At 43.5% G+C, this 23,494-nt stretch overlaps 1 protein-coding gene across 2 annotated transcripts in view; it reads left to right on the plus strand.

The window, feature by feature from the left end:
- The window catches only part of SLC12A1 (solute carrier family 12 member 1), a 78,958-nt gene extending 60,162 nt beyond the window's left edge, over nucleotides 1–18,796 (plus strand). For both annotated transcript variants that reach the window (XM_083712539.1, XM_083712538.1), the window contains 9 exons: nucleotides 1,738–1,844; nucleotides 4,992–5,074; nucleotides 9,048–9,191; nucleotides 11,528–11,659; nucleotides 11,871–11,982; nucleotides 12,769–12,855; nucleotides 14,761–14,896; nucleotides 16,982–17,049; nucleotides 17,464–18,796. In XM_083712539.1, the coding sequence (XP_083568665.1) occupies nucleotides 1,738–1,844; nucleotides 4,992–5,074; nucleotides 9,048–9,191; nucleotides 11,528–11,659; nucleotides 11,871–11,982; nucleotides 12,769–12,855; nucleotides 14,761–14,896; nucleotides 16,982–17,049; nucleotides 17,464–17,599 (1,005 nt within the window). In that variant the 3' untranslated portion in view covers nucleotides 17,600–18,796. The remainder of the gene's footprint in view (nucleotides 1–1,737; nucleotides 1,845–4,991; nucleotides 5,075–9,047; nucleotides 9,192–11,527; nucleotides 11,660–11,870; nucleotides 11,983–12,768; nucleotides 12,856–14,760; nucleotides 14,897–16,981; nucleotides 17,050–17,463) is intronic.
- The last annotated feature ends 4,698 nt before the right edge of the window (nucleotides 18,797–23,494 follow it).

Here is a 23,494-nt window from a genome sequence, read left to right on the forward strand (position 1 = left end):
ACCCTTGGGTAAAACTGTGGCTAAAAAGGATGCTACCAGAGCTGTGGTATCTTTGTCCCGATCTGCCAGGAGAACCTCATTTAGCTTCTTCTCGGAGTTGTGGGCTGGAGATCCAACATTTTGCTCAGCATCAGATGGCCAGGTGTACAGTGTAGCAATCTAAGAGAATGTGGTCCATTGAATCTGATGCTTCTTGGTTGCAGGCAGGCAAACAGGCTTGATATAGAGTATGTGAGAATCTCCCTTTAGTCACTGCAGAAGGGAAAGTATTTAATCTTGCGAGCATAAAGGCTCTTCAGTGGGACAGGAGTAGTAAATTCTTTAGGTATTTGGCACAGGTTCCGTAGGATGTTGTGACACCTAAGGAGAACTCTGGAGAACAAGATCTCAGAGTATGAGGTAGCAAGCACTGTCATGGTCATAGAGCCACTGCTTGATTAATTGGAATATGTGACTTTTGTCACATGCTTCAAGGCTTTAGAGAGCAATGCCCAAACTATGGATTTTGTCATGAATTGCTCTATACCAGGGATGCCCATCTGGCCAATCGCGATCGACTGGTTGATCCCCCCAAAAAAGGTCAACAACTTTGACTTTCCTCCCTAAAAAAAGCTAAACAACTATGACCTGACGCCCCCCCAAAAAAGGAGTAGATCACTGCCAGTTTTTTATTCTGTGAGTAGATCCCAGTCTCTTGGGAGTTGGCTGTCCCTACTCTATACCATCTGGATGAGATGCGTTCTTCAAGCATAGAGGTTAAGAAGGAGTTAGATGTTGTTCTATAGTGGACTTTCAGCCAGACCTTGATTGTAGAGAGCCATGCTTTGGTTTCCATTAGCTGTTGGCCAGTTTCAGCACATAAGGTTAAATAACTTATGCATTTAGGGGCATCAAAGATCTGACATTCTCAGCTAGCCTTTTAAACATTCCCTGGAGCTCTCTGGCTTGCGCCTCCATTTAAATGGGTCCCAGCCACACCCGCCCCCCCCCCAGCCAGCGGATTGGCTGACTGGTTGCTGACATGGCCGGGATCCTCTGGGCAATGTGGGACTTTGTCCCCTGCCCCCAGAGGAGAGTGGGTAGCCACATGGTCCACCACAACTCCTCCCCACGGTGAAGTGGAGTGGACTTCCAGACAATAGCACACAAATCCTGGCCCCCTAAATGTGCTCAGCTAGGTGTGAATTATTTCCTAGGATGCTAGGAATCCTGCAGCCTGATTCAGCAAGTTCAAAGTAAGTCCTGCTGTGCTCAATAGGACTTACAAATAATTGTATTTAGGACTGCAGCAATAAATTAAATAAAAGGACCTGAATAAAAGGATCTAGTCTTAGATACTAGAACTCTTTACAGGAATCTCATGCCATGCTTTCATAATGGGTGCTGCTACAAACCTAGTGCTATCATGTTAAAAATGAGCACATGAACAGTAACATGAAAACTCTGTTGATCTTAAATTATTAAATCGTTTTAATGAGCAGGCATCAGAAAAAATGCAAATGTATGCTAATTTAGCAAAGCTACATTTCTGTCATCTAAAAACCATTTACAGCTGAGATGATTTAGAGCTAATCTTTATATGTGCTGCTTGGGTACAAGCATGAAGGACACTCACCAAATGTAATTTAATCTCAAATCCCTCCAGAACATTACTTCAGTTATCTTTTGCCATTATTTCTCATTTTGGATGAACCTTGCACATGCATCTTGTTAAACACTGCCTCTTAATATTACTAGGCCTCCGGCTTGGGCAGGATGAGACCAAATACTTTGGTGCTTGGATTTAAAAAGGACTGGAAAGAAGCCACTGCAGTAGAAGTTGAAAATTACATGGGTGTTGTACAGTAAGTTGAAGAATTTAGCATGCTGCTTTGGGGCACAACTGGAACTGTTTGCCATCTCTCAATAATAGTGCAGTGTCTCTCAGACATGGGTCTGCAGCTGTTGTGGGACTACAACTCCCATCATCCATAGCTTGCAGGACCAGTGGTCAGGGATGATGGGAGTTGTAGTCCCACAACAGCTAGAGACCCAAGTTTGATGGTGTCACAACAAATAAAGACACCATCAAACTTGAGGATTCCAGTTTCAAACAGTGGACCACACAGTAAGTAGGGAGTAATCAAAACCCCAGCTGGGGAGTAGGGCGACAACAGACCACCACTACATCTATAGTCCTTGTGCCTCATGCTGGCCAGGGCATAAGATGGTGGCAATGTTTTCAATTTTTGCTGCACCAGTTGGCATAGCTGAGGGACCTGAGAACCACCAGCCCTTGAGGGATCCATGAGGCTTTGGGTCTGCTAGATCTGGTACCCAACCTCCAAATGCCCCATTTTGGGGCTTCCTGTTACTACTGGTAACAGCTTTCCCACCTGATTGGTCAAAACTAGGCCCTCCAACATAGCAGAAAACCCCCTCCAATGTGAAGAAGAAGGAGAAGAAGAGTTTGGATTTGATATCCCGCTTTATCACTACCCGAAGGAGTCTCAAATCGGCTAACATTCTCCTTTCCCTTCCTCCCCCACAACAAACACTCTGTGAGGTGAGTGGGGCTGAGAGACTTCAAAGAAGTGTGACTAGCCCAAGGTCACCCAGCAGCTGCAGGTGGAGGAGCGGAGACGTGAACCAAGTTCCCCAGATTACAAGTCCACCGTTCTTAACCACTACACCACACTGGCAGAAAACACAGATTATAACATAATAATAATAATAATAATAATAATAATAATAATAATAATATATCTTTATTGTCATTATGCCCGCCCTCGGGGACAACGAAATTACGAAATAATGACTCCCCACCCCCAGCCATCAACATGAGATGTTTAGGACCACAACCCCAAACCAATTTCTCCTTCACATGCATATTGGTGTGCAGAGCGAGAGAGTCATCATGCTTGACATTAAAAGAATGTGTTTTGATGGCCACACTACAAATTTTAAGCCTGTTTCAAAACTGTTTAACTGTCATGGCTCCCAGTACAAGAATTCTATAGACTGCAATTTGACCAATTGCATAGGATGAGTTATTGGCTACTTCACAAAATTACAATTCCTGAAGTTCTTGGAATTAACCGTGACCATTAAGCTAGTTTCAAACTATTTTAAATTTGTCAACCTACACATGCCTTGAAATAGGAAGGTTTCTTTTATTCTGCCGTACATTCATTGCCTTCATTGGCTTAATTTGAAATGTAAAATTTGGAAATTTAATAAAGGTTATTTTTTTTAAAAAAAGGAAAAGAAATAGGGAGGTTTCTCTGTGAAAGAGCCATATGGCTGAGAGCAAAATAACTTGATTAGGCATTTATCTCAAGCAAAATCTACTTTGTGCTTCCCTCCATGGCTCAAACTACAGGTTGCAGGGACTGCCAATATTCTTTCATCTGCATTTCGCTTCATTTGTTTTTTAACCCCAAACAACCTGGGCATACAGAGCCCAAGCAGACAAGTGGCAGGAACAGATAAACTGCATAATTCCCCCCCCCTCCTGCTCTCCCCTTCCCAAAAAACCAACTCATGGAGCTTTTTCACTGACAGGAAAAAGCAGAGAAGATATTTCCACTCATGGATTAAAAAACATGGAAAACAGTGATTTTTAAGCAACATCTTCCTTCTGCATCTACTACAGTGGTACCTTGGTTCTCAAACTTAATCCGTTCCGGAAGTCCGTTCCAAAACCAAAGTGTTCCAAAACCAAGGCATGCTTTCCCATCGAAAGTAATGCAAAATGGATTAATCCGTTCCAGACTTTTAGAAGCAACCCCTAAAACAGAATTTAACATGAATTTTACTATTTAACGAGACTATTGATCCATAAAATGAAAGCAATAATCAATGTACTATACTATAAAATAAATAAGATAGTATTGTAGATGATAAAAGTTAAAATTAATATTTTTGTTACCTGCACTAATGATAGTCATTGTTTGGATGGGGGGCTTTTATCCATTTCCACAGTCACACAATCAATCAACCAGTAGCTGAACTGGGTTCCACACAGTCACAAAAACAAATTAAGCAAAAAGGCCTCAAAAACAAAAATGCAAAATAGCAAAAACAAAAGCATCAAAGTTAGCCCTTTCCAGAAGTCTGTTTGACTTCTGAAATGTTCAAAAACCAAACACAGCTTCTGATTGGTGCAGGCGCCCCGGAAACAATAGCCGACAACCGCATCAGATGTTCGGCTTCTGAAAAATGTTCAAAAACCGGAACACTTACTTCTGTGTTTTCGGGTTGGAGTTCCAAGGTGTTTGAGAACCAAGGTACTACTGTACTGTTATTTCTATTTCTTGCACACCTAGAAATATACTTTGCCACTTCTGTGCTCTATCCCCGATTTTTTTCCCTGGTGTTGTTACTGGAAACCAGCTCACACTCTTTGTGCTAACACACAGTCACAAAAGAACTGTGTAAGGTCTTGTAGAGGTTTAAACATAGTTCAGTTAAGGATAGAAGCAGGAATTCTATAGGTGACTATGCCAGTGATTTTGGGAGCTGGAACTGGTCAGAATCTTTTTTTATATATTTTATTTTAGAATTTTTTTAGCATACAATATTATTTGCATTAATCCATAATGAATTCAATATCTTTATAAGGGTTCTTCCAACCTATGGACTCCCCCCCCCCCACTCCTCTCCCTGGTTTCCAATAATTTTCTCTTCTCTTTTCTGCGACTAAATACTTTTATCCAATCTATTAAATCTCCTTTTTCAATACCCTTTATCAAATTATGTTACAAGTGCTAATCCAATGTTTGCAATGCTCCTTCATATATTCTATATATCAGAATCCAAAGAGCTGGGAAATCAAAGTACTGTTGATGGTTAAAGGAGAGAGTGGGGGGAGGATTCAAAATGGACTTTCTAACTTTAGAAATCCATTTGTTTCTCATGCTGCTTGTGAAAAATGTCCAAGTAAACTGTCACTATTCCAATGCTGTGTTAAAACAATTTATATGCATATATACATTTATATTTTGTTCCAGCGATGCATTTGACTTTGACTTTGGTGTGGTTGTTGCTCGAATAAGCCAAGGGTTTGACATATCGCAAGTCCTCCTGGTTCAAGGTATGTTTGGATTTGATATCCTGCCCTAAGGAGTCTCAAAGCGGCTAACATTCTCCTTTCCCTTCCTCCCCCACAACAAACACTCTGTGAGGTGAGTGAGGCTGAGAGACTTCAGAGAAGTGTGACTGGCCCAAGGTCACCCAGCAGCTGCATGTGGAGGAGCGGGGAATCGAACCCAGTTCACCAGATTACAAGTCCACCGCTCTAACCACTACACCACACTGGCTTAATGAACTGAACTTCACAAAATTTGTGCGCTAGAGGCATTATTCCTGTAAACAAGCACATTTCCTCAAAAATTCCACTAGTTTCCAAACGCACCAGCTCAATTACTTTTATGGCATGGCCATTGATTTGGTTAATTATCTTCTCTGGAGATTGAGAACTCTTAAGATATGTATAATTAGTGGGGGATTTTATGCCCATATTTGCAATAAAAGAAATCAAATTGAAATCTAGACATAAAAGTGGAGGGGAAGATAATCAATGGGCTAGAAAGCTGTGCTATCCCTGTAGTATTGTCAGAGAAAGGATTTCAGTAGATAACACTCAATCTGGGCTGGGGGGGGGGAATCTGGTCAGGATTCAGATCACCAGGTAATAATAGATGAATACTCCCCAAGTGCACAGCAATTTCCACTGTATGTTCAAAGCACTCCCCATTTAGAAAACAGAAGTTCTTGTGCTTGAGGAAATTCTCACATCAGAACTGGCAGGCTATCGTTCAGCCCCGACACTGAGGTCCAGCTCTGAGGGGCTTCTGGCGGTTCCCTCCCTGCAAGAAGTGAGGTTACAGGGAACCAGGCAGAGGGCCTTCTCGGTGGTGGCACCCGCCCTGTGGAATGCCCTCCCAGCAGACGTCAGGGAAATAAACAACTATCTGATTTTTAGAAGACATCTGAAGGCAGCCCTGTTTAGGGAAGTTTTTAATGTTTGATGTTTTATCGTGTTTTTAATATTCTGTTGGGAGCCGCTCAGAGTGGCTAGGGAAACCCAGCCAGATGGGCAGGGTAAAGGTAAAGGGACCCCGACCGTTAGGTCCAGTCATGGACAACTCTGGGGTTGCGGCGCTCATCTCGTTTTACTGGTCGAGGGAGCCGGCGTACAGCTTCCAGGTCATGTGGCCAGCATGACTAAGCCATTTCTGGTGAACTAGAGCAGTGCACGGAAATGCCGTTTACCTCCCTGCCGGAGCGGTACCTATTTATCTACTTGCACTTTGATGTGCTTTCGAACTGCTAGGTTGGCAGGAGCAGGGACTGAGCAACGGGAGCTCACCATGTCACAGGGATTCGAACCGCCAACCTTCTGATCGGCAAGCCCTAGGCTCTGTGGTTTAGACCACAGCACCCCCCCGTGCTGGTATTTACACCCGCAGGGTATAAATGAGATATTATATTATCATCATCATCACCACCACCACCCTGGGATAAGCCCACAGACAGCTGGGTACGATCCCAGAAGTGGCCAGGAACAGTTAGGAAAAAGAGGACACCAACATGCAATCCATGATCAAGACCCCTGGGATGAGAATGTTGGAAGGTGAAGGATAGAATGGCAGGTTGGCAGAGGAATATAATCTGAGATCCGGACCTGGTGAACAAGGACACAAGGCTTTCAGCACCATGGACAGGTCGCTAGAGCTACCTACCCTAGTCTACTGGAGTTCCAGCTCCAAGTTCCTACATCATTCTCAGCCCAGATTACTCCTCTCAAGCTGAACTCCTTGCACCTGCCCCATAGACAAGCAAAGTGCTTTAAAGAGACAGTCCTTCAGCACTCTGGTTTCACAGTGTTCCATTGTGCCAGAAGCATTTTAGTCCTGCTGGCCACATGACCCAGAAAGCTGTCTGTGAACAAACACCAGCTCCCTTAGCCTGAAAGCGAGATGAGTGCGCAACCCCATAGTCGCCTTTGACTGGACTTAACCACCCAGGGGTCCTTTACCTTTTTAAAAATCAGTTGGTCTTGCCTTTCATTTTAGAGAGTTTCCAGAAGGGAAAGATCCCCCCCAAAATATTAAGAGCAGGGCAGGGAAATATTAAGATGAGTAACCTGTGAAGCTCCAGGTGTGACTGGACTGCAACTTCAGCTATCCCTGACCAATGGCCATGCTGGCAAAGGCTGAAGATAGTTTCAATCTGCCATTATCTGGAGAGCAACGAGATTCCCATCACTAATCTCCAAGAATTATCTTGAAATCAATATTTGGTTGTAATCATAATGCAAAATTGCAACTCTCTGCTGCCACCTGCTGCCTTTCCTCATTTCTATCCACAGTTTCTATCCTCAAATTGCTCAGAATCCACCCACAAATATTAATGGTCTAAGTGAAGTATTTAAGGTGGGTCTTACTCTGTACACACACAAATCTCTCTCTTATCGAACTGGAACAGACGGACAAATACAGCTGATTTGTTTGCTGCGTTCTACTATATAGAAAAGCAAACTTTTCTTTCCAGCCAAATAATCCCGTGATCTGTGTGGCTAGAATTCAGGACAGAACAATGTTCTATTCATTGGCTTGTCTCCAGAAGAACTACCTGTTATAATCTCTTGCTTAAAAATAGTGAGGAAACTAGCTGATATGTTGTTTTTTTACTAATCTGAGATACATCCTAGAAGATTACAATGAAATAATAGCAGATATCAATTCTGTACCATTAGAGTAAAACACTCCAAATGCTAAGAAACTGAAATAGGAAAAAGAAGATAAGAGGAATAAATTACAAGAGAATCTTAAACAAAGAACTCCCAACATTCTGAACAGATCTAGAGTAAATTTATGTAGAAGACTGGAAATGGGTAAAAAAAAAAAAATGGTCTGTTCACATTCAACTACAACTTCTTTTTTTAAAAAGGACAGTCTTTACTTCACCTGTTTTAATCTTGATGAAATATGAAAGTGGTTATAATCATACGAAAACCATATATTTACATGGGAATGTAATTGAAAGAAAATTATATTTCTGCCACTGTCCTTTCTGTGGAACTAGGTATACTTTCTGTATCACCTTATTTACAGCATTACTTTGCAAACAGCTCATTCCTGTATCTGTTTGTTCAGAAGTGATTCCCATGGAGCTCAGTGGGGCTTGGTCCCAAATAAGGTGCTATAGGATTGTAGTCCAAATCTCTTTCCACAGTAGAGATGGGAAGGCCTGGAAAACAATTGGGGGGGACCCAGTTCCCCCCATTTCCCCCCAGAAAAATGGGGGGGTGGAATATTCAAACTATATCAAACAGGTTTTTTTAATTTTTCCAGAAAAAAACAATTTTTCCGGGTTTTTGCCAGGCCTTCCCATCTCTACACAGGAGTACTTGTCCAGAATGTAGTGAAACAAAACAGAGAAATTAAATATTTGTGCTGGACATTGACCATGCTTTCAGTTTAAGTTTGCATACATTAGCATTATTAGCATATTGAGCTTAGACGTCAACACAAGAAACTCTGAAGAACGTTTTTTTTTTTTGTTCCTGCGTAAGGATCTATTATGGGACAAGGGTGGTGCTGTGGTCTAAACCACAGAGCCTAGGGCTTGCCGATCAGAAGGTTGGCGGTTCGAATCCCCGCAACTGGGTGAGCTCCCGTTGTTCGGTCCCTGCTCCTGCCAACCTAGCAGCTTGAAAGCACGTCAAGTGCAAGTAGATAAATAGGTACCGCTCCAGCGGGAAGGTAAACGGCGTTCGCCAGAAGCGGCTTAGTCATGCTGGCCACATGACCCGAAAGCTGTACGCCGGCTCCCTCGGCCAGTAAAGCAAGATGAGCGCCACAACCCCAGAGTCGGCCATGACTGGACCTAACAGTCAAGGGTCCCTTTACCTTTAAGGATCTATTTAATGCAAGGCAATCGTGGCCAATGAAAAGCAATTTCATTCAGTGAGGTTCAAATGCCACAGACCTAACTGGATCTTATCTGTCTTTCTCAACTCACAAGCAATTATTATTGACAGTCTTGTATTCTTTTGACAGAGGAATTGAAGAAGCTGGAGCAGGAGAGGCAAGTTCTAGAGGCTACCATTAAGGACAGTGAATTTGAAGAAGGAAATGGTGGCATCCAGAGATACTTCAGAAGAGCCGCCAAGCTCAACATTACAAAGACTATACCCAAAAAAGGCAAGCCCTGAAGCTGAAAGATAAAATACATAATAGCTTATTGGTCACCAACTAGTTTTCCCGAAGAACCAATTTCAGAAGGGAACCCAAGGGTACCCATGTTAGCCTGTTGCAACAAAAACTGTCAAGTACCATACTTTTCTGTGTATAAGACACGTCAGAGAGGGAGCAGGGATCTCTTCACCTGACACGCATGACCTTTCCTGTTTTAATATCCTTCCGAACTTACGCTAGCAAGTTCTATAACTTAGCAGAGTTTTACATTCCCCTTTCAAACGCATAGTGGGTAGCTGGTTGCAGGCTTGTTTAAGCCTCTCACTATTAGCATCCTGGTAAGTTCCCTTATATCCCCCTTAAAAGAATAAACACACCACAATCTTGTGTAAAGTATATAACAGAAGTTTACTCACATTCAGTTCACAGTTGGATCCCTGAAGGCAGACTTAGTTAAAAAGTACCGTATTTTTCGCTCTATAAGATGCACTTTTCCCCTCCTGAAAAGTAAGACGAAATGTGTGTGTGTCTTATGGAGCGAATGCAGGCTGTGCAGCTATCCCAGAAGCCAGAACAGCAAGAGGGATTGCTGCGCAGCGATCTGGCGTTCTGGGATAGCCGTGCGAAGCCTCTTCAGGGCAGGGGGAGCGTTCCTCCTGCTGCCCTGAAGACGCTTTGCGTTGCTTTCGCTGAAGCTTTGCGCTTTGCGCTGCTTTCGCTGCTTTTTACTGTGCAGCAATCCCTCTTGCTGTTCTGGCTTCTGGGATTCAGAATATTTTTTTTCTTGTTTTCCTCCTCCAAAAACTAGGCGAGTCTTATGGTCTGGTGCGTCTTATAGAGTGAAAAATATGGTATATACATGTGGATCTACTCCATATGGGGGGTTAATCCCAGTGACTGCAGCATGACAGTCACTGCAGTTCACACACTGAAAGGAAGATGGAAAAGAGAGAGGAGGGCTGCGTGTCTTGTGGGTTTGTTACCTGCCCAGGTAAGGTCACACCCACCTCTAGTCACATACAAGAAGAGGTACAGTGGTGCCTCGCAAGACGAAATTAATTCGTTCCGCAAGTTTTTTCTTCTTGCGAGTTTTTCGTCTTGCAGAGCACGGTTTCCCATAGGAATGCATTGAAAATCAATCAATGCGTTCCTATGGAAACCGCCTTCAGACCAGGTCCGGGGACAGTCTGTCCCCTGACCTCTTCTGAAGGCTGGGGGGGGGGAACAAGGGCTTTTCTTCCCACCCCCAGCATTTTAAAAAACCCCAGGACAGCGGAGGACTACTCCGCTGTCCCGGGGCGATTTTAGAATGCTGGCGGGTGGCATCGAAGTGGGAAGAAAAGAGGTCCAGGACCTCTTCTGAAGGCTGGCGGGGGGCAAAAGTCTTTGCTTCCCTCCGCCTGCCTTCAAAAGCCATCCGGGACAGCGGAGAAACACGCTGCGTTTCTCCGTTCTCCCGTGAAGGCAGGCAGGGGGAGCAAAGACTTTTGCCCCCCGCCGGCCTTCAGAAGAGGTCTTGGACTTCTTCTGAAGGCCGGCGGGGGGGGGGCAAAAGTCTTTGCTCCCCCCGCCTGCCTTCAAAAGCCGTCCGGGATAGCAGGAAGCGCTTCCCTGCTATCCCGGACTGCTTTTAAAATGCTGGCGGTGGGGAGCAAAGCCTTTCGGCCCCCGCCGGCCTTCCTGGACCTCTTCTGAAGGCTGGAGGGGGGGAAAGGCTTTGCTCCCCACCGCCAGCATTTAAAAGAGGTCCCCGGAGATTTCCCTATGGGCTTTCTTCTTGCGAAGCAAGCCCATAGGGAAATTCGTCTTGCGAAGCAACTCGCAAACGGAAAACCCTTTCGTCTTGCGAGGCATTCGTCTTGCGGGGCACCACTGTATGTCCCTACCCAGGAGGAAACAGGAAGTTCCGACTGGCTGGACCAAACATCCCCTTGCATGTCCACTCTAGGAAAACAAGGAATGTTGTACTTGACTGCTATCTATGTATCACATCCCACACAAAGGCAGTTTGAAATGCAGTGTGGGTAATGAACAAACTCACTGCATTCCAAGCCACTAATCTCACAGCCTTTTGAACAACTGAATGACACTAACCAAACATAATTCAAAGTAGCGACAAGTTATTTAAAAACAAAAGAGGGTGGTTCTCACTCACTTCGCTCTAGTAAATCCATGCTCCGTCCCCTGGGTTATGAAACTTAAATGTATGATCCATGAAGTGCTCAAAGGCTAAAGAAGCATTTCTCATTGTACTTAACTGCCTTCCAAGTGCTAAGCTGGTGTGTTGTGGAGCACTTTCGGTGATTGTGCAGAAAGGCTCTGAGTATGTCCTCTCCTTTCAGAAAGCAGCATTAGCACAATCTCTTCTATGCATGTTGGGGAATTCAATCAGCGGTTGCTGGAAGCCAGCGCTCAGTTTAAAAAAAAGCAAGGGAAAGGTACCATTGACGTGTGGTGGCTGTTTGATGACGGAGGTAAGTCGCTGAAAGGAACATCACACAGTGATGGCGTGGGAGAGACTGAATAGTCAAGGTAGGGTTTGCAAAATAAAAATAAATAACCAATTATCTGAAAAATTTAAAAAATAGGGGAACACAATTTTAATAGCAATTAAAGTGGCTTTTTATTATTATGCGTTGCTCTAGTTTTGGTATATATTTAATTTAATAAAATCTGTCTACGCAGGGTTAATACTCCTAATTCCCTACATGCTCACCCTCCGCAAAAAATGGAAAGATTGTAAATTAAGGATTTTTACTGGTGGAAAAGTCACTCGCCTGGAAGAGGAAAAGCTAATGTATGTATAGCTTTAATGTTCTGCTTAAGGTTTCGTTGCTTATAAAGATTATTTGTGCATGAGGTGAGGGGAAAGAGAGAGGGGAAATTGCTGTTGATGACCTTGTATTATCAGTCCTAACTGCCTGTTACAGGGTCCTTTTAAGAATTACTGAGACAATATGTGGAGCTATCTGAAGTGCTATATAAATTCTACGTATTAGTAGTAGTCTCAAACCTGCATTATCCTCTTACATTGTTAGTTTGGAGATATTTTCAGTGTTACCAAACATGAAGAAGAGTGGTATCTGAAGAAGTGTGCATGCACATGAAAGCTTATACCCAGAACAAACTTAGTTGGTCTCTAAGGTGCTACTGAACAATTTTTTTATTTTTTTATTTATTTTGACAAAACATGCCCTCTGTCTGCTCTTTTTCAAGCTAAGCAGGGTCTGTTATGGTATCAGATTAGAAGAGGTCTGCATGTTGAAATTCCTGCATTGCAGGGGTTGGATTAGATGACCCTCAGAATACCTTCCAACTCTACTTTTCTGTGATTCTATGACTGTTACTTGGTCCAGAAAATAATGGAAGTGCTGCAGCCCATGTAAAGCCCACTGGTTTTACTTCCCACCGCTCTTGGTTTTCGGCTAAATCATCTAGCTTGCCCATGCCATGTTCACCACATTCTATAACTGAGAAGTACCAATTAATGCACCTTTACTATATTTTAACTCTTTAACTAGTTATTTATTTATCAGCATTCTGAATCACAATGCTAAAAATACACCTTTCCTTTTGTTTTCAGGATGGCTTCACTTTTAAGCAAGTTCAGAATAAAGTTTGCTGACATTCACATCATTGGTGATATCAATATGAAACCAAACAAAGAGAGGTAAGATCAGCTTTTAATAATAATGATGATGATGATGATGATGATGTGATCCTATAACACTTACCTGGGAGTAGGCTTCATTGAACTCAATGTGGATTAGTTCTGAGTAGGAATGTGGGTGGTGTTGTGGGTTAAACCACAGAGCTGATCAGAAGGTCGGCAGTTTGAATCCCCGCGACGGGGTGAGCTCCCGTTGCTCGGTCCCTGCTTCTGCCAACCTAGCAGTTCGAAAGCACGTCAAAGTGCAAGTAGATAAATAAGTACCACTCTGGTGGGAAGGTAAACGGCATTTCCGTGCGCTGCTCTGGTTTGCCAGAAGTGGCTTAGTCATGCTGGCCACATGACCCGGAAGCTGTACGCCAGCTCCCTCGGCCAGTAAAGCGTGATGAGCGCCGCAACTCCAGAGTCATCTGCGACTGGACCTAATGGTCAGGAGTTCCTTTACCTTTACCTTTAGGCATGTATAAGATGCTACTGTGACTCAGAAATTGAAATAAGTGAAAATATGATTTTAGTAAATTCAAAAGTACTTTTTGACCCAGCACTCCTAAGAGTAGAGTTGGAGAAGGCAGAGGGTCAGGCAGAGCAGAGTACTGGTGTTACACAAACGTTGTTCCAGCAGCTTTTTCCAACCTCCTCCACTGGGGGTTTGAGCTGGAGCTGCCTTAAATGCATCCCAATCTTAGTTGACTTCTATCAACTGCCTTCATCTGGAGGTCTCCTTGAGACGAAACCTTTATTCCCAAGCAGTACTTGCCTATAGGCTGGCACTTGTCCAGTTGGTCCAGGTTTCCATCTGGTAGTTTGTGACACAGCATCTCCCCTGAGTTTGGGGCCCATTCTGCCTTGATCTCAGAGGCCAAACTCATCCTGCATGTGGATGGCTCCACTTCAGCCTTATCACAGATTTCTGGCTCCTCGCTCCCAGATGGAGCCTGACTCGGGACTTGGTGCAAGGCTGGGGCCTCCTGGTCATCATCTGGCAAGGACTCCACCAGTCAAGACATGACGCTTGGTGCTGAAATAAGAAATAGGGCCTTCTGTCCTGTCACATGTATTGGACGTTACAGTAATAGCAATCTACACCCATGTTCTGCTGCACTGGTCAGGGGCAGAGGGCTTGTTTGGGCTCTTCCATGGTACAAATCTGAGTATAATGAAAATCTGACAAACTAATTTAACCAGAGACCATGGCAGGACACTCAGAATCAATACCTGTGGCATAATGACTTGTGACTTCACATGCCAGTTTCGTATCTCTGGAAAGCTATTATTGACAAACTATAGTCGCAATTCAAGACAGAATTAGGTGCACATTGAAGTGTAGCCCAAATGCTGGATTGTGGCCTCCCCCCTCCCCCCTTTTTGTTGTTGTTGTTGCTTCCTCCACAGTTTTAGCAGGCATAGGCAAACTCCGGCCCTCCAGATGTTTGGGACTACAATTCCCATCATCCCACCATCCTGTTAGCTAGGGATGTGGGAACTGTAGTCCCAAACATTTGGAGGGCCAGAGTTTGCCTATGCCTGGTTTTAGTAATACAGCCAAACAACAGGAGTCAAAACAAGGAAAAGAGAAAACTGTTGTTTTCTTCTTGTGTACACAGAAATGAATGTTTTATTTTACAGTTAATGTTTTATTTTACAGCTGCTATGTTTTATTTTACAGTTAAGATAGATAAAAAAAGCTTAGCAATGACAAATGCAGACCTGTCTAGACAAGGTGTTTCCACAATGAAGCTGCTCATATATACCGGAGCATAAAATCTGATGCATGAAGTCTAATTTTTTTTTATGAAATTCAGCCACAATTCCAAAGCCAACAGAGTCTATCCCATTCTAAGGTATATCTGTGAAATAATGAGTTAGAGTCCCGCTGTGATGCCTCCTTTATAATTTCTGTTCCAGCTGGAAATTCTTTGAAGAGATGATTGAACCATACCGCCTTCATGAAAGCTGCAAAGATTTAACAACTGCTGAGAAATTAAAGAGAGAGGCACCATGGAAAATCACTGATGCAGAGCTGGAAGCAGTCAAGGAAAAGGTAAAGAGCAATACCTGCCATTACTTTTGACATTGTGTGATGGCTAGTCAAAAAGGAAAATCGTGCACAAGCACTACCTGAGAACAATAAGGCAAATCTGGTAGGTCACAAAGGAAAAAGAAAACCTAGCTTCATTAGCAGTCAGGAAATTGGTGAGCATCTCTTCAAATGGTGAAGTTTGGCAGAAAACAGTATTTAATTTGAACCCCATGTATAGAATTAAGGCAGGTGCACTGCTACTACTCAAAATAGCTGCTGAATGATATTGTTTATTTATGGCATTAATCTGTCCAGAGGGGACTCAAGATGGCATGCAGGCTTTAAAGACACTGCTTCTAATGTTTTGGGATGGACTGGTTCCAATTGACAGTAATAAACCACTAGACTAAGGGCATATGCGCAATGAAATATTTACCAGTTTTTACACGGCCCTGTGGTCTAAACCACTGAGCCTCTTGGGCTTGCTGATCGGAAGGTCTGTGGTTCGAATCCCCGCAACAGGGTGAGCTCCTGTTGCTCGGTCCCTGCTCCTGCCAACCTAGCAGTTCAAAAGGATGGCAAAAGTGCAAGTAGATAAATAGGTACCACTGCAGCGGGAAGGTAAACGGCGTTTCCGTGCGCTCTGGTTTCCGTCATGGTGTCCTGTTGCACCAGAAGCGGTTTATTCCTGCTGGCCACATGACCTGGAAAGCTGTCTGTGGACAAACGCTGGCACCCTCGGCCTGAAAGCGTGATGAGTGCCGCAACCCCACAGTTACCTTTGACTGGACTTAACCATCCAGCGGTCCTTTACCTTTACCCAGCCTCTGCACTTGGCCTGTGGGACTCTCTGCAGGCCACCCACCTTTTCACAGGCCACACCTTCCTTGAGTGCTTCTGCTGGGCTGGAATGTGCCCATGATCTGTGATAACGCTTCTGGTTTTCCTGGAAGGAGGATGGAGAGATGGAGTGTGTGTGTGTGTGTGTGTGTGTGTGTGTGTGTGTGTGTGTAAACCTCTGCCTTTTCCATGGCTGGAATATTATCTACTAAACAATGACAAAGATATTGATTGCTCTGCTTGCTTTTAAACGTAGCCCCACCTGTCACTGCTTTAAGGGCCTGGGAGGTTGCCCATGCTGGAATGTGGGCTATTGGGCTAAGAAAGGTCCCCTGTGCTGAAGAATCCCGGGAACTGCAATTTGGGGAGGGGGCTATGGGTTGTCTACACCACATTTCAAGTCCCTAACAGAACAATCTTATTCCAAGGGTCCTTGGGAAGAGGGAGTGAGAATTCAGTTTAAGGACACCATCCTATCCACCCTTATGCTGGAAATAAATTCCATTTAATATAGTGGGGCTTGCTTCTGAATAAACATGCACGGAGCTGCTCTTTAAGTTGCTGATATAGATATGCCGCAGCTACTGAATGTAATAAAATGGGAAGCAGAAAAGTAAAATCACTTGAAATGTTGAAGCCATTGAATAAAATCGCTTTTGCAGCGGGGGGAGGTTGGTAAGAGGCAGAAATGTTTTTTTTATTGGGGGGGGGAGGATTAAAAATGCAAAAAAAAAAAAAAAAAGCAACATCATTGCCCAGGCAAACTTAGTTAGGAAATATGCTGTGTCATGTGGGTAGGGAGCATTCTATAGAGAAGGTAGATTATATTCTATATTCCCTCCAAATAAGTAAAGGATTCTCTGCAAAAGGTGCCTGTGGAAACTGGGAAATTATTGATCTTCAGTAGGATCATCAACACAAAAACATGCAACAAATGAGTTTTAAGAGATTAAAAAGTTAATCTCACTGGTTCATGTCTCTTAAGTGAAGTTATACTTTATATTATGCAGCAGACTAAAAATAATTTTTGGTGCATATTAATATGGCAATGACAACGGAATATGAAATGTTTCAGGGGGTTGTTTTTTTAGGTTTTCCTCAAGCAATAATAAACTTAATGCTTCCCAATTTGCAGTCCATATAATTTAGACCAAGTATGACTTACAGAAGTATGGCCTGTGTGAATTTTTTATGATCACTAAACTCCGCTTTAAGTCAAGACCCCCCGTTTTTTTATTGCAGTAAATTTTGTTTCTTTTTAAACAGAGCTACCGCCAGGTCCGTTTGAACGAACTCCTTCAGGAACATTCTAGGGCTGCTAATCTGATTGTTCTGTAAGTGACACAGATTTAATTTTGATTTGTTCAGAAAGCAAGCCAAACTTTGCCAGGAGATTTTTAAGCAAGAACTCAAGGACAAAGGACAGTGGTTCAGTGAGGTTCACTAGTATCTATAAGGCCCTGTATTTGAAGCTGTTAATGGGAATGAAAGTAATGTACTGTACAGGCTTTTGTTGACTTTTTAGCTAAGATTTTTGTGCTATTATTTGAGTGTTCTTTTTAAGTGTACTTTTTTTAATCTGAGCAAGGATTTGTAAAAAATGGCACCTCTTAAGTAATGACTGGTCATTTCAAATGACATTCAGGGATGGAAAAGGCTCAGATAGTGGCTGAAATGTTATTTGGAGGGGAATATTGTTGTATTACTGAAGAATATTACTAATACTTTCATCCTATTCCATTCAACAGGACTCTACCAGTAGCAAGAAAAGGAATTATATCCGATTACCTCTATATGGCTTGGTTAGAAATTCTCTCAAGGAACCTGCCTCCAGTTTTGCTCATCCGAGGCAACCACAAAAACGTGCTAACGTTTTACTCTTAGCAAGCAAAACCTGGAATCAAATATATGCATTTTGTACATATCAGTGACACAAACGTATTTTTACAAACGCTGAAGAGCAACAGGGTCCCAGGATCTGACACTTTACAATATACACTTCAACAACTGAAAACATCACTTTGATGCCACCATTTGACAGCAAAATCCAAATCATATATATAGTTATAGATATACACTAAAAACCAATTCGTGTCTTCCTATGCTCATGCTTACATAGCCAAAACTGCAATACCAATGCAGAAGAGGTCTCAGCAGACTTGCAGTAACCCCAAAGATGGTGGAATAACAACCAATTTGCAGGGAGAAAACTAAGGTGAAGAAAGAAACCCATAGAGCTTCTAACCTCACCTGTTTTCCATGTAGTTCAGTTGCCACACCACAACCAGGTACCTTCACTGTCATTTGTTTTCCATCAGTGATAGGGGATTTGGGTGTGGTCCTATTCCTTTCCAACCAATATAATAGGAACGTTAGAAGCTGTCTTATATTGAGTCAAATCATTGGTCCATCAAGCTTATTACTGTCTATACTGACACAGCAGCTCTCCTGGATTTCATAGAACGATAGAATTGTAGAGTTGAAAGGGACCCTGATAATCATCTAGTCCAGCCCTCTCCAATGCAGGAATATGCAGCTGTCCCATTCAGGGATTGAGCCTGCAGCCTTGGCATTATCAGCACCACGCTCTAATCCACAGATAGATGCTGTAATCAATTTCAGATAGTAGTCCCTCTCAGCCTTTCCTGGAGATCTAAGATGAGACCTTCTAGGTGCAAAGCAGATGCTATATCCAGCTACGCCTCCTCTCCAAATTATTTGGGGAAGAATTACATTAGATTAAAATGAATTTCAAGAGATGAAATGTCAATCATACTAAATCAACTCTGTAGGTTTCAAGTCAAATTTAATGAAATGCCAATCTAAAATTTTCTAAGATTTCATCTGAACAGCATCATTTATTATTCTAGATTTATAATTTCAAGGAATATAATGAAATGCATTTGTGATAAATTTCCACAGGGCCTTGAAATGAGTTTGATATTAAATATTTTAAATGTGTTCTAGTATGACCTGATTAGTAAAAAATATTTTTTTTCTTGGACTTGCAACAATATGTTGAATATTCCAACATGAAATCAACTAAAGTGAATTAAAATATGACTTCAATGATTTTATAATGCATGTTTTGATGTATTGTTTCTGTTTTACCATTAACATCAAACTCCGGGTGAGGGGTAGCCTGTTGCAGGCCTGTAGCATCTTAAAGACAAACAGTACAATCCTATGCATGTTTGCTGGGAAGTTGTTCCGTGTTCAATAGAGTTTACTCCTTTGTAGGTGTATTATGGATGATAGCTGGGTAAGTAATCTAAACCCTTAATCTGCCATCTTGGAGAGGGTTTGGATGGAGCAGACGTTTCTCTCCACCCAGCCTAGCCCAGCCCAGCCCAGCTGTGCCAGCAGAGAAGCTCCATCGGCAACAAGGGAGCTCCCCTGGCAAATGTACCCCAATGCACTTGGCCCCAATGGTAGCCTCCAATGGCATCTCTGCTTAGAGAGGCCAGCAGATTCACGCAACAGGCTAGATCCAGGCCAGTTCACTGTGCCAGCCTAGGAACATTTCTTGCTCCCGGACATCACTTTTTGCCCTGGTCAGCACAAGCACTGGAGGTCTGGCACTGCCTGTGCCATTCCATCAAGCCCCACCTCTGCCTGGCAGGAGTTAGGGTGGCACCATAAGAAAGCAAACTGAAAGCCACCATAAAGTTGACTGAGGGCTGTTAAGGAATATCCAAGAGGTACAAAGGTAGGGCAGTATTTAAGCTGCCTGAAATCTATCTACACACTGGTAGAAAGCTTCCTGCCAGTGAGAAAAAATTGTGGGTGGGTGGCAATAGATCTCATCTAAAGCCACCAGCCCAGCTGGTGCCAAGTGTATTGCTCTGCTTTCCCAGGGCTGGATTTAGGTTTGATGAGGTCCTAAGCTACTGAAGGTAATGGGGCCCTTTATATGTCCAGCTGTCCTTTGTCAGCAACAAATGGTCGCTGTTTTTTGTGTTGAATATATGCCATGCAACCAGTCCATGCAGCATGTAAAGGTAAAGGGACCCCTGTTGTGACCGACTCTGGCGCTCATCTCGCTTTATTGGCCGAGGGAGCCGGCGTACAGCTTCCGGGTCATGTGGCCAACATAACTAAGCCGCTTCTGGTGAACCAGAGCAACGCACGGAAACCCCATTTACCTTTCCACCAGAGCAGTACCTATTTATCTACTTGCACTTTGGCATGCTTTCGAACTGCTAGGTTGGCAGGAGCAGGGACCAAGCAACGGGAGCTCACCCCGCCGACCTTCTGATCAGCAAGTCCTAGGCTCTGTGGTTTAACCCACAGCACCACCCGCATCCCCCATGCAGCATGTAGGCACCCTATATACAGAAATGAGCAAACCAGTGATATTTTAGAGAGCAGGCTAGCAGGAGGGGCCCATCACTTACATCATAGGAGCCTACACAACACAAAACACTGTTGCTGTATGTAGGTTTTATTTTATTTGTTTTTTATCTTATATTTTGGAAATGTACATCCAGGTGTTTTTTCCTTTAAATTTTTTGGGGCCCCCAAAAGAGTGGAGCCCTAAGCTATAGTTTGTTTAGCTTATACGTAAATCCGGCACTGTGCTTTCCTTTGGACCACATCAGTGAGGCCGAGGGGGATGGTTTTGTCGTCTGGGCAGTACCTCCATATACACTGTCTAGGCTTGCACCTCAGAGAGGTCACTTTGGTGCTGCTATTGCAACAATAACAACACAGGAGGTAACAGTTACGAGTTGCCGGTCTCTGTAGCCACAGCAGGCGCTGTGATTCTCCAAAAGTTTGACTTTGCACCGGAGGCGCACTTCATTGTCTCTCGAGACAGACAGGTGCCAACAATACATACACCTGTGGGGGTTGAGGGGGAGAAATGCAAAACAGACTGTGACAGTTCAAATGAAGTTTAAAGGTGCAAGCAAGGTTCACAACAGTATTTGCTGATAATACAGTCATCTTAAATTGCTAATAATCTAAGATGGCTTACATGCTCTTCAAAGGCATATGGTAGCTTTTCTTAAGTGCTGACAATTAAAATAATTTTGCTATGTAACAGTTCTATTTACATTGCTCAGATATCACAATCATAAGAACACTTTCAAACAGGCCCCATTGAATACACTGGGGTTTGCTACCAAAAGAGGTCAGAGTACTTTTCCTGTTTTGAACTTTTGCACTTAGGGGGAAAAGGTAATTAAAAGACACTCATTTACACCTCCAACACCCACTGTCACTTTGTGCTCCCCTAGATAATTGCACCGCCATTAAGGGTGGCACCTACTTTGGGAACCACTGGGTTAGTAGCAGACTAGAACCTGGGAGACCAGGGTTCAAATCCCCACTCATCCATGAAGCTCACTGGGTGACTTTGGGCCAGTCACTGCCTCCCAGCCTAACCTACCTCACAGGGTTGTTGTGAGGAGGAAACAGGAAGGAAGGAAACTATGTATAGCTCCTTGGAAGAAAGGTGGGGTTGCAATGCAATCAATAAATGGTGACAGGTGACTAATAAATGTTGGATTACATAATGAAATTCCGTGATTTTGTTTTGTTGACATTTCTAAGAATTTGGGTTGGCAGGAGCGCAGAGTCCGATCACAATGTTAGAAGCTCATCATGCAGTCGAAACAGGTTTTTATTTTATTTTATTGTAATTGATTTATTGTATTTCTATGCCACTTTTCATTCAAATGAATCTCAAAGTGGCTTACAAGCAGTAAATAAAAATAGCACAATAAAACATAATAAAACATCACAAATACAGTATACATTATACAAAATAACAAATAACAGTGTTTTTTGTACAGTGGTATCTCGGGTTAAGTACTTAATTTATTCCAGAGGTCCGTTCTTAACCTGAAACTGTTCTTAACCTGAAGCATCACTTTAGCTAATGGGGCCTGCTGCCGCGCCGCCGGAGCACGATTTGTGTTCTCAACCCAAGGTACTATTTCTGGGTTAGCGGAGTCTGTAACCTGAAGCGTATGTAACCCGAGGTACCACTGTATTGTAATTTATTAACAAAACAGCAACTAAAAAAACAAGCTAATCACTATTTTTCTTTTCTTTTTGACAAAGTAATAATAATAAATAAAAATTTGCACCCCACCACCAAGACCATTCCACTGTTAACTATCCAACCTCCAAAATTTCAACACCTCTTTCGATGGTTTGACCCCTTTCCACTTCAACAGTGCAAATTCTACAAATACCTTCCGTATCTCCTCAAAATAATTTCTCCTGCATATCTAACCTTAATAGCACATGTTAATTTATCATTAACAGCTATGTCCCACACCTCTTCACACCGTTCTTCCATCACATTACAGCAAGTCATGATTAACAAATCCATACGGAATTTAAATATCTATAAAGCAGCATATGAACATTAACAAAACAGCAACTAAAAAACAACCTTAGCGCCTTCAAGTTCACACACGCACTCCAGGCTTCCTCAACCTTGGCCCTCCAGATATTTTTTGGCCTACAACTCCCATGATCCCTAGCTAGTAGGACCAGTGGTCAGAGATGATGGGAATTGTAGTCTCAAAGCATCTGGAGGGCCGAGGTTGAGGAAGCCTACTCTACATCATGACTCATAACCTTTGACTAAAAGAGCAAAATCAAGAGGTATGGGGCGGGGCAGAGCTCACAGCAAGGGCTGATGGGAAATGTAGTCCAAAGAACCCATAACCCTCTGGCGGGGGATTGAGGGGTTGCATGAATAAAGCAACGCTTCTTGCCGTGCTTGGCTGAGGCAGGTGACCCCACGGCTGGGTCAGCTGTGAAGCCCGAACGCGGGCCTGCAGGCGACGGCCATGGCCGGGCGCTTCCTCCGGCTGCTCTTCAGGAGCAAGTAAGGAGCGGGGCGGGAGAAGGGAAAGAGTCAAGAGCCAAAGCGATAGAAAAGGCGGCGCCGCCGCCATTATTCCCTCTCGGGAGGAAGGGGTCGACCAGCCGAACCTGCAGGGGCGAAACGCCCCTTTCCCCCTCTCCTTTTGGGGAAATTGGTTTCTCCCACCAAGGAGCACCCTCAGCCTTGGGGACCGTACTAACTAGGCATGGAAGGGGGGGGGAGAGAAGAGATAAGCCTGAGGAAAGTAGGGGGAAGTGTGCAAGGTGTACATTTCATTTCATTTCATTTCATTTCGACCCCTGTTCTCCACCCCCAAAAAACCCAAGTCATTGCTCCCTAAATAAACTCAGAAACGAGTTTGCGCTACTAATCTATTACTCTTGCTATATTTCTCCTGGTTGCAAAATTAGGAATGTAGGAAGAAAAAGCTCCCCGTTGCAAACAATGAGGGTTTGTGTGAGTTGTTTTTTTTTATAGCGTAGCTGTAATAACTGGGCAGCAGCATGTGACTCCATTTCATACTGCATTGCATTGCAATTTTGTTTCCCACTTTTTTCTCCAAATGAGCCCAAGGTGGCGTTAAATAGTTCTCTTCCCCCTTCCTCGTTGAACCCTCCACAACAACAACCCTGTGAGGCAGGCTAGGTTGAGAAGCGGCGGCTGGCCCAGCCAGAAAAGACTGCGCCTTGCAAGCAACGCATCTTTTACACAGAGAAGAGCCCTGCTGGATGAGGCCAAAGGCCAAAGTCCAGCATCCTGGGATCACAGCAGCCAATCAGATGGCAAGCCTGCAAGTGGGATGTGAGCGCAAATGGTATCTGATCCCTAGGGAGGGCATACTTTTTTTATTATTTAGTGCATTAATTCAGCTGCCGTGGGGATCCGGGGCACAGTCCTTCAATGGCTGCACTTGTTTCTCTCTGGTCAGGGAC

The sequence above is a fragment of the Podarcis gaigeae genome (assembly GCF_964106915.1).
Source record: "Podarcis gaigeae genome assembly, chromosome: 14".
NCBI lineage: Eukaryota > Metazoa > Chordata > Lepidosauria > Squamata > Lacertidae > Podarcis > Podarcis gaigeae.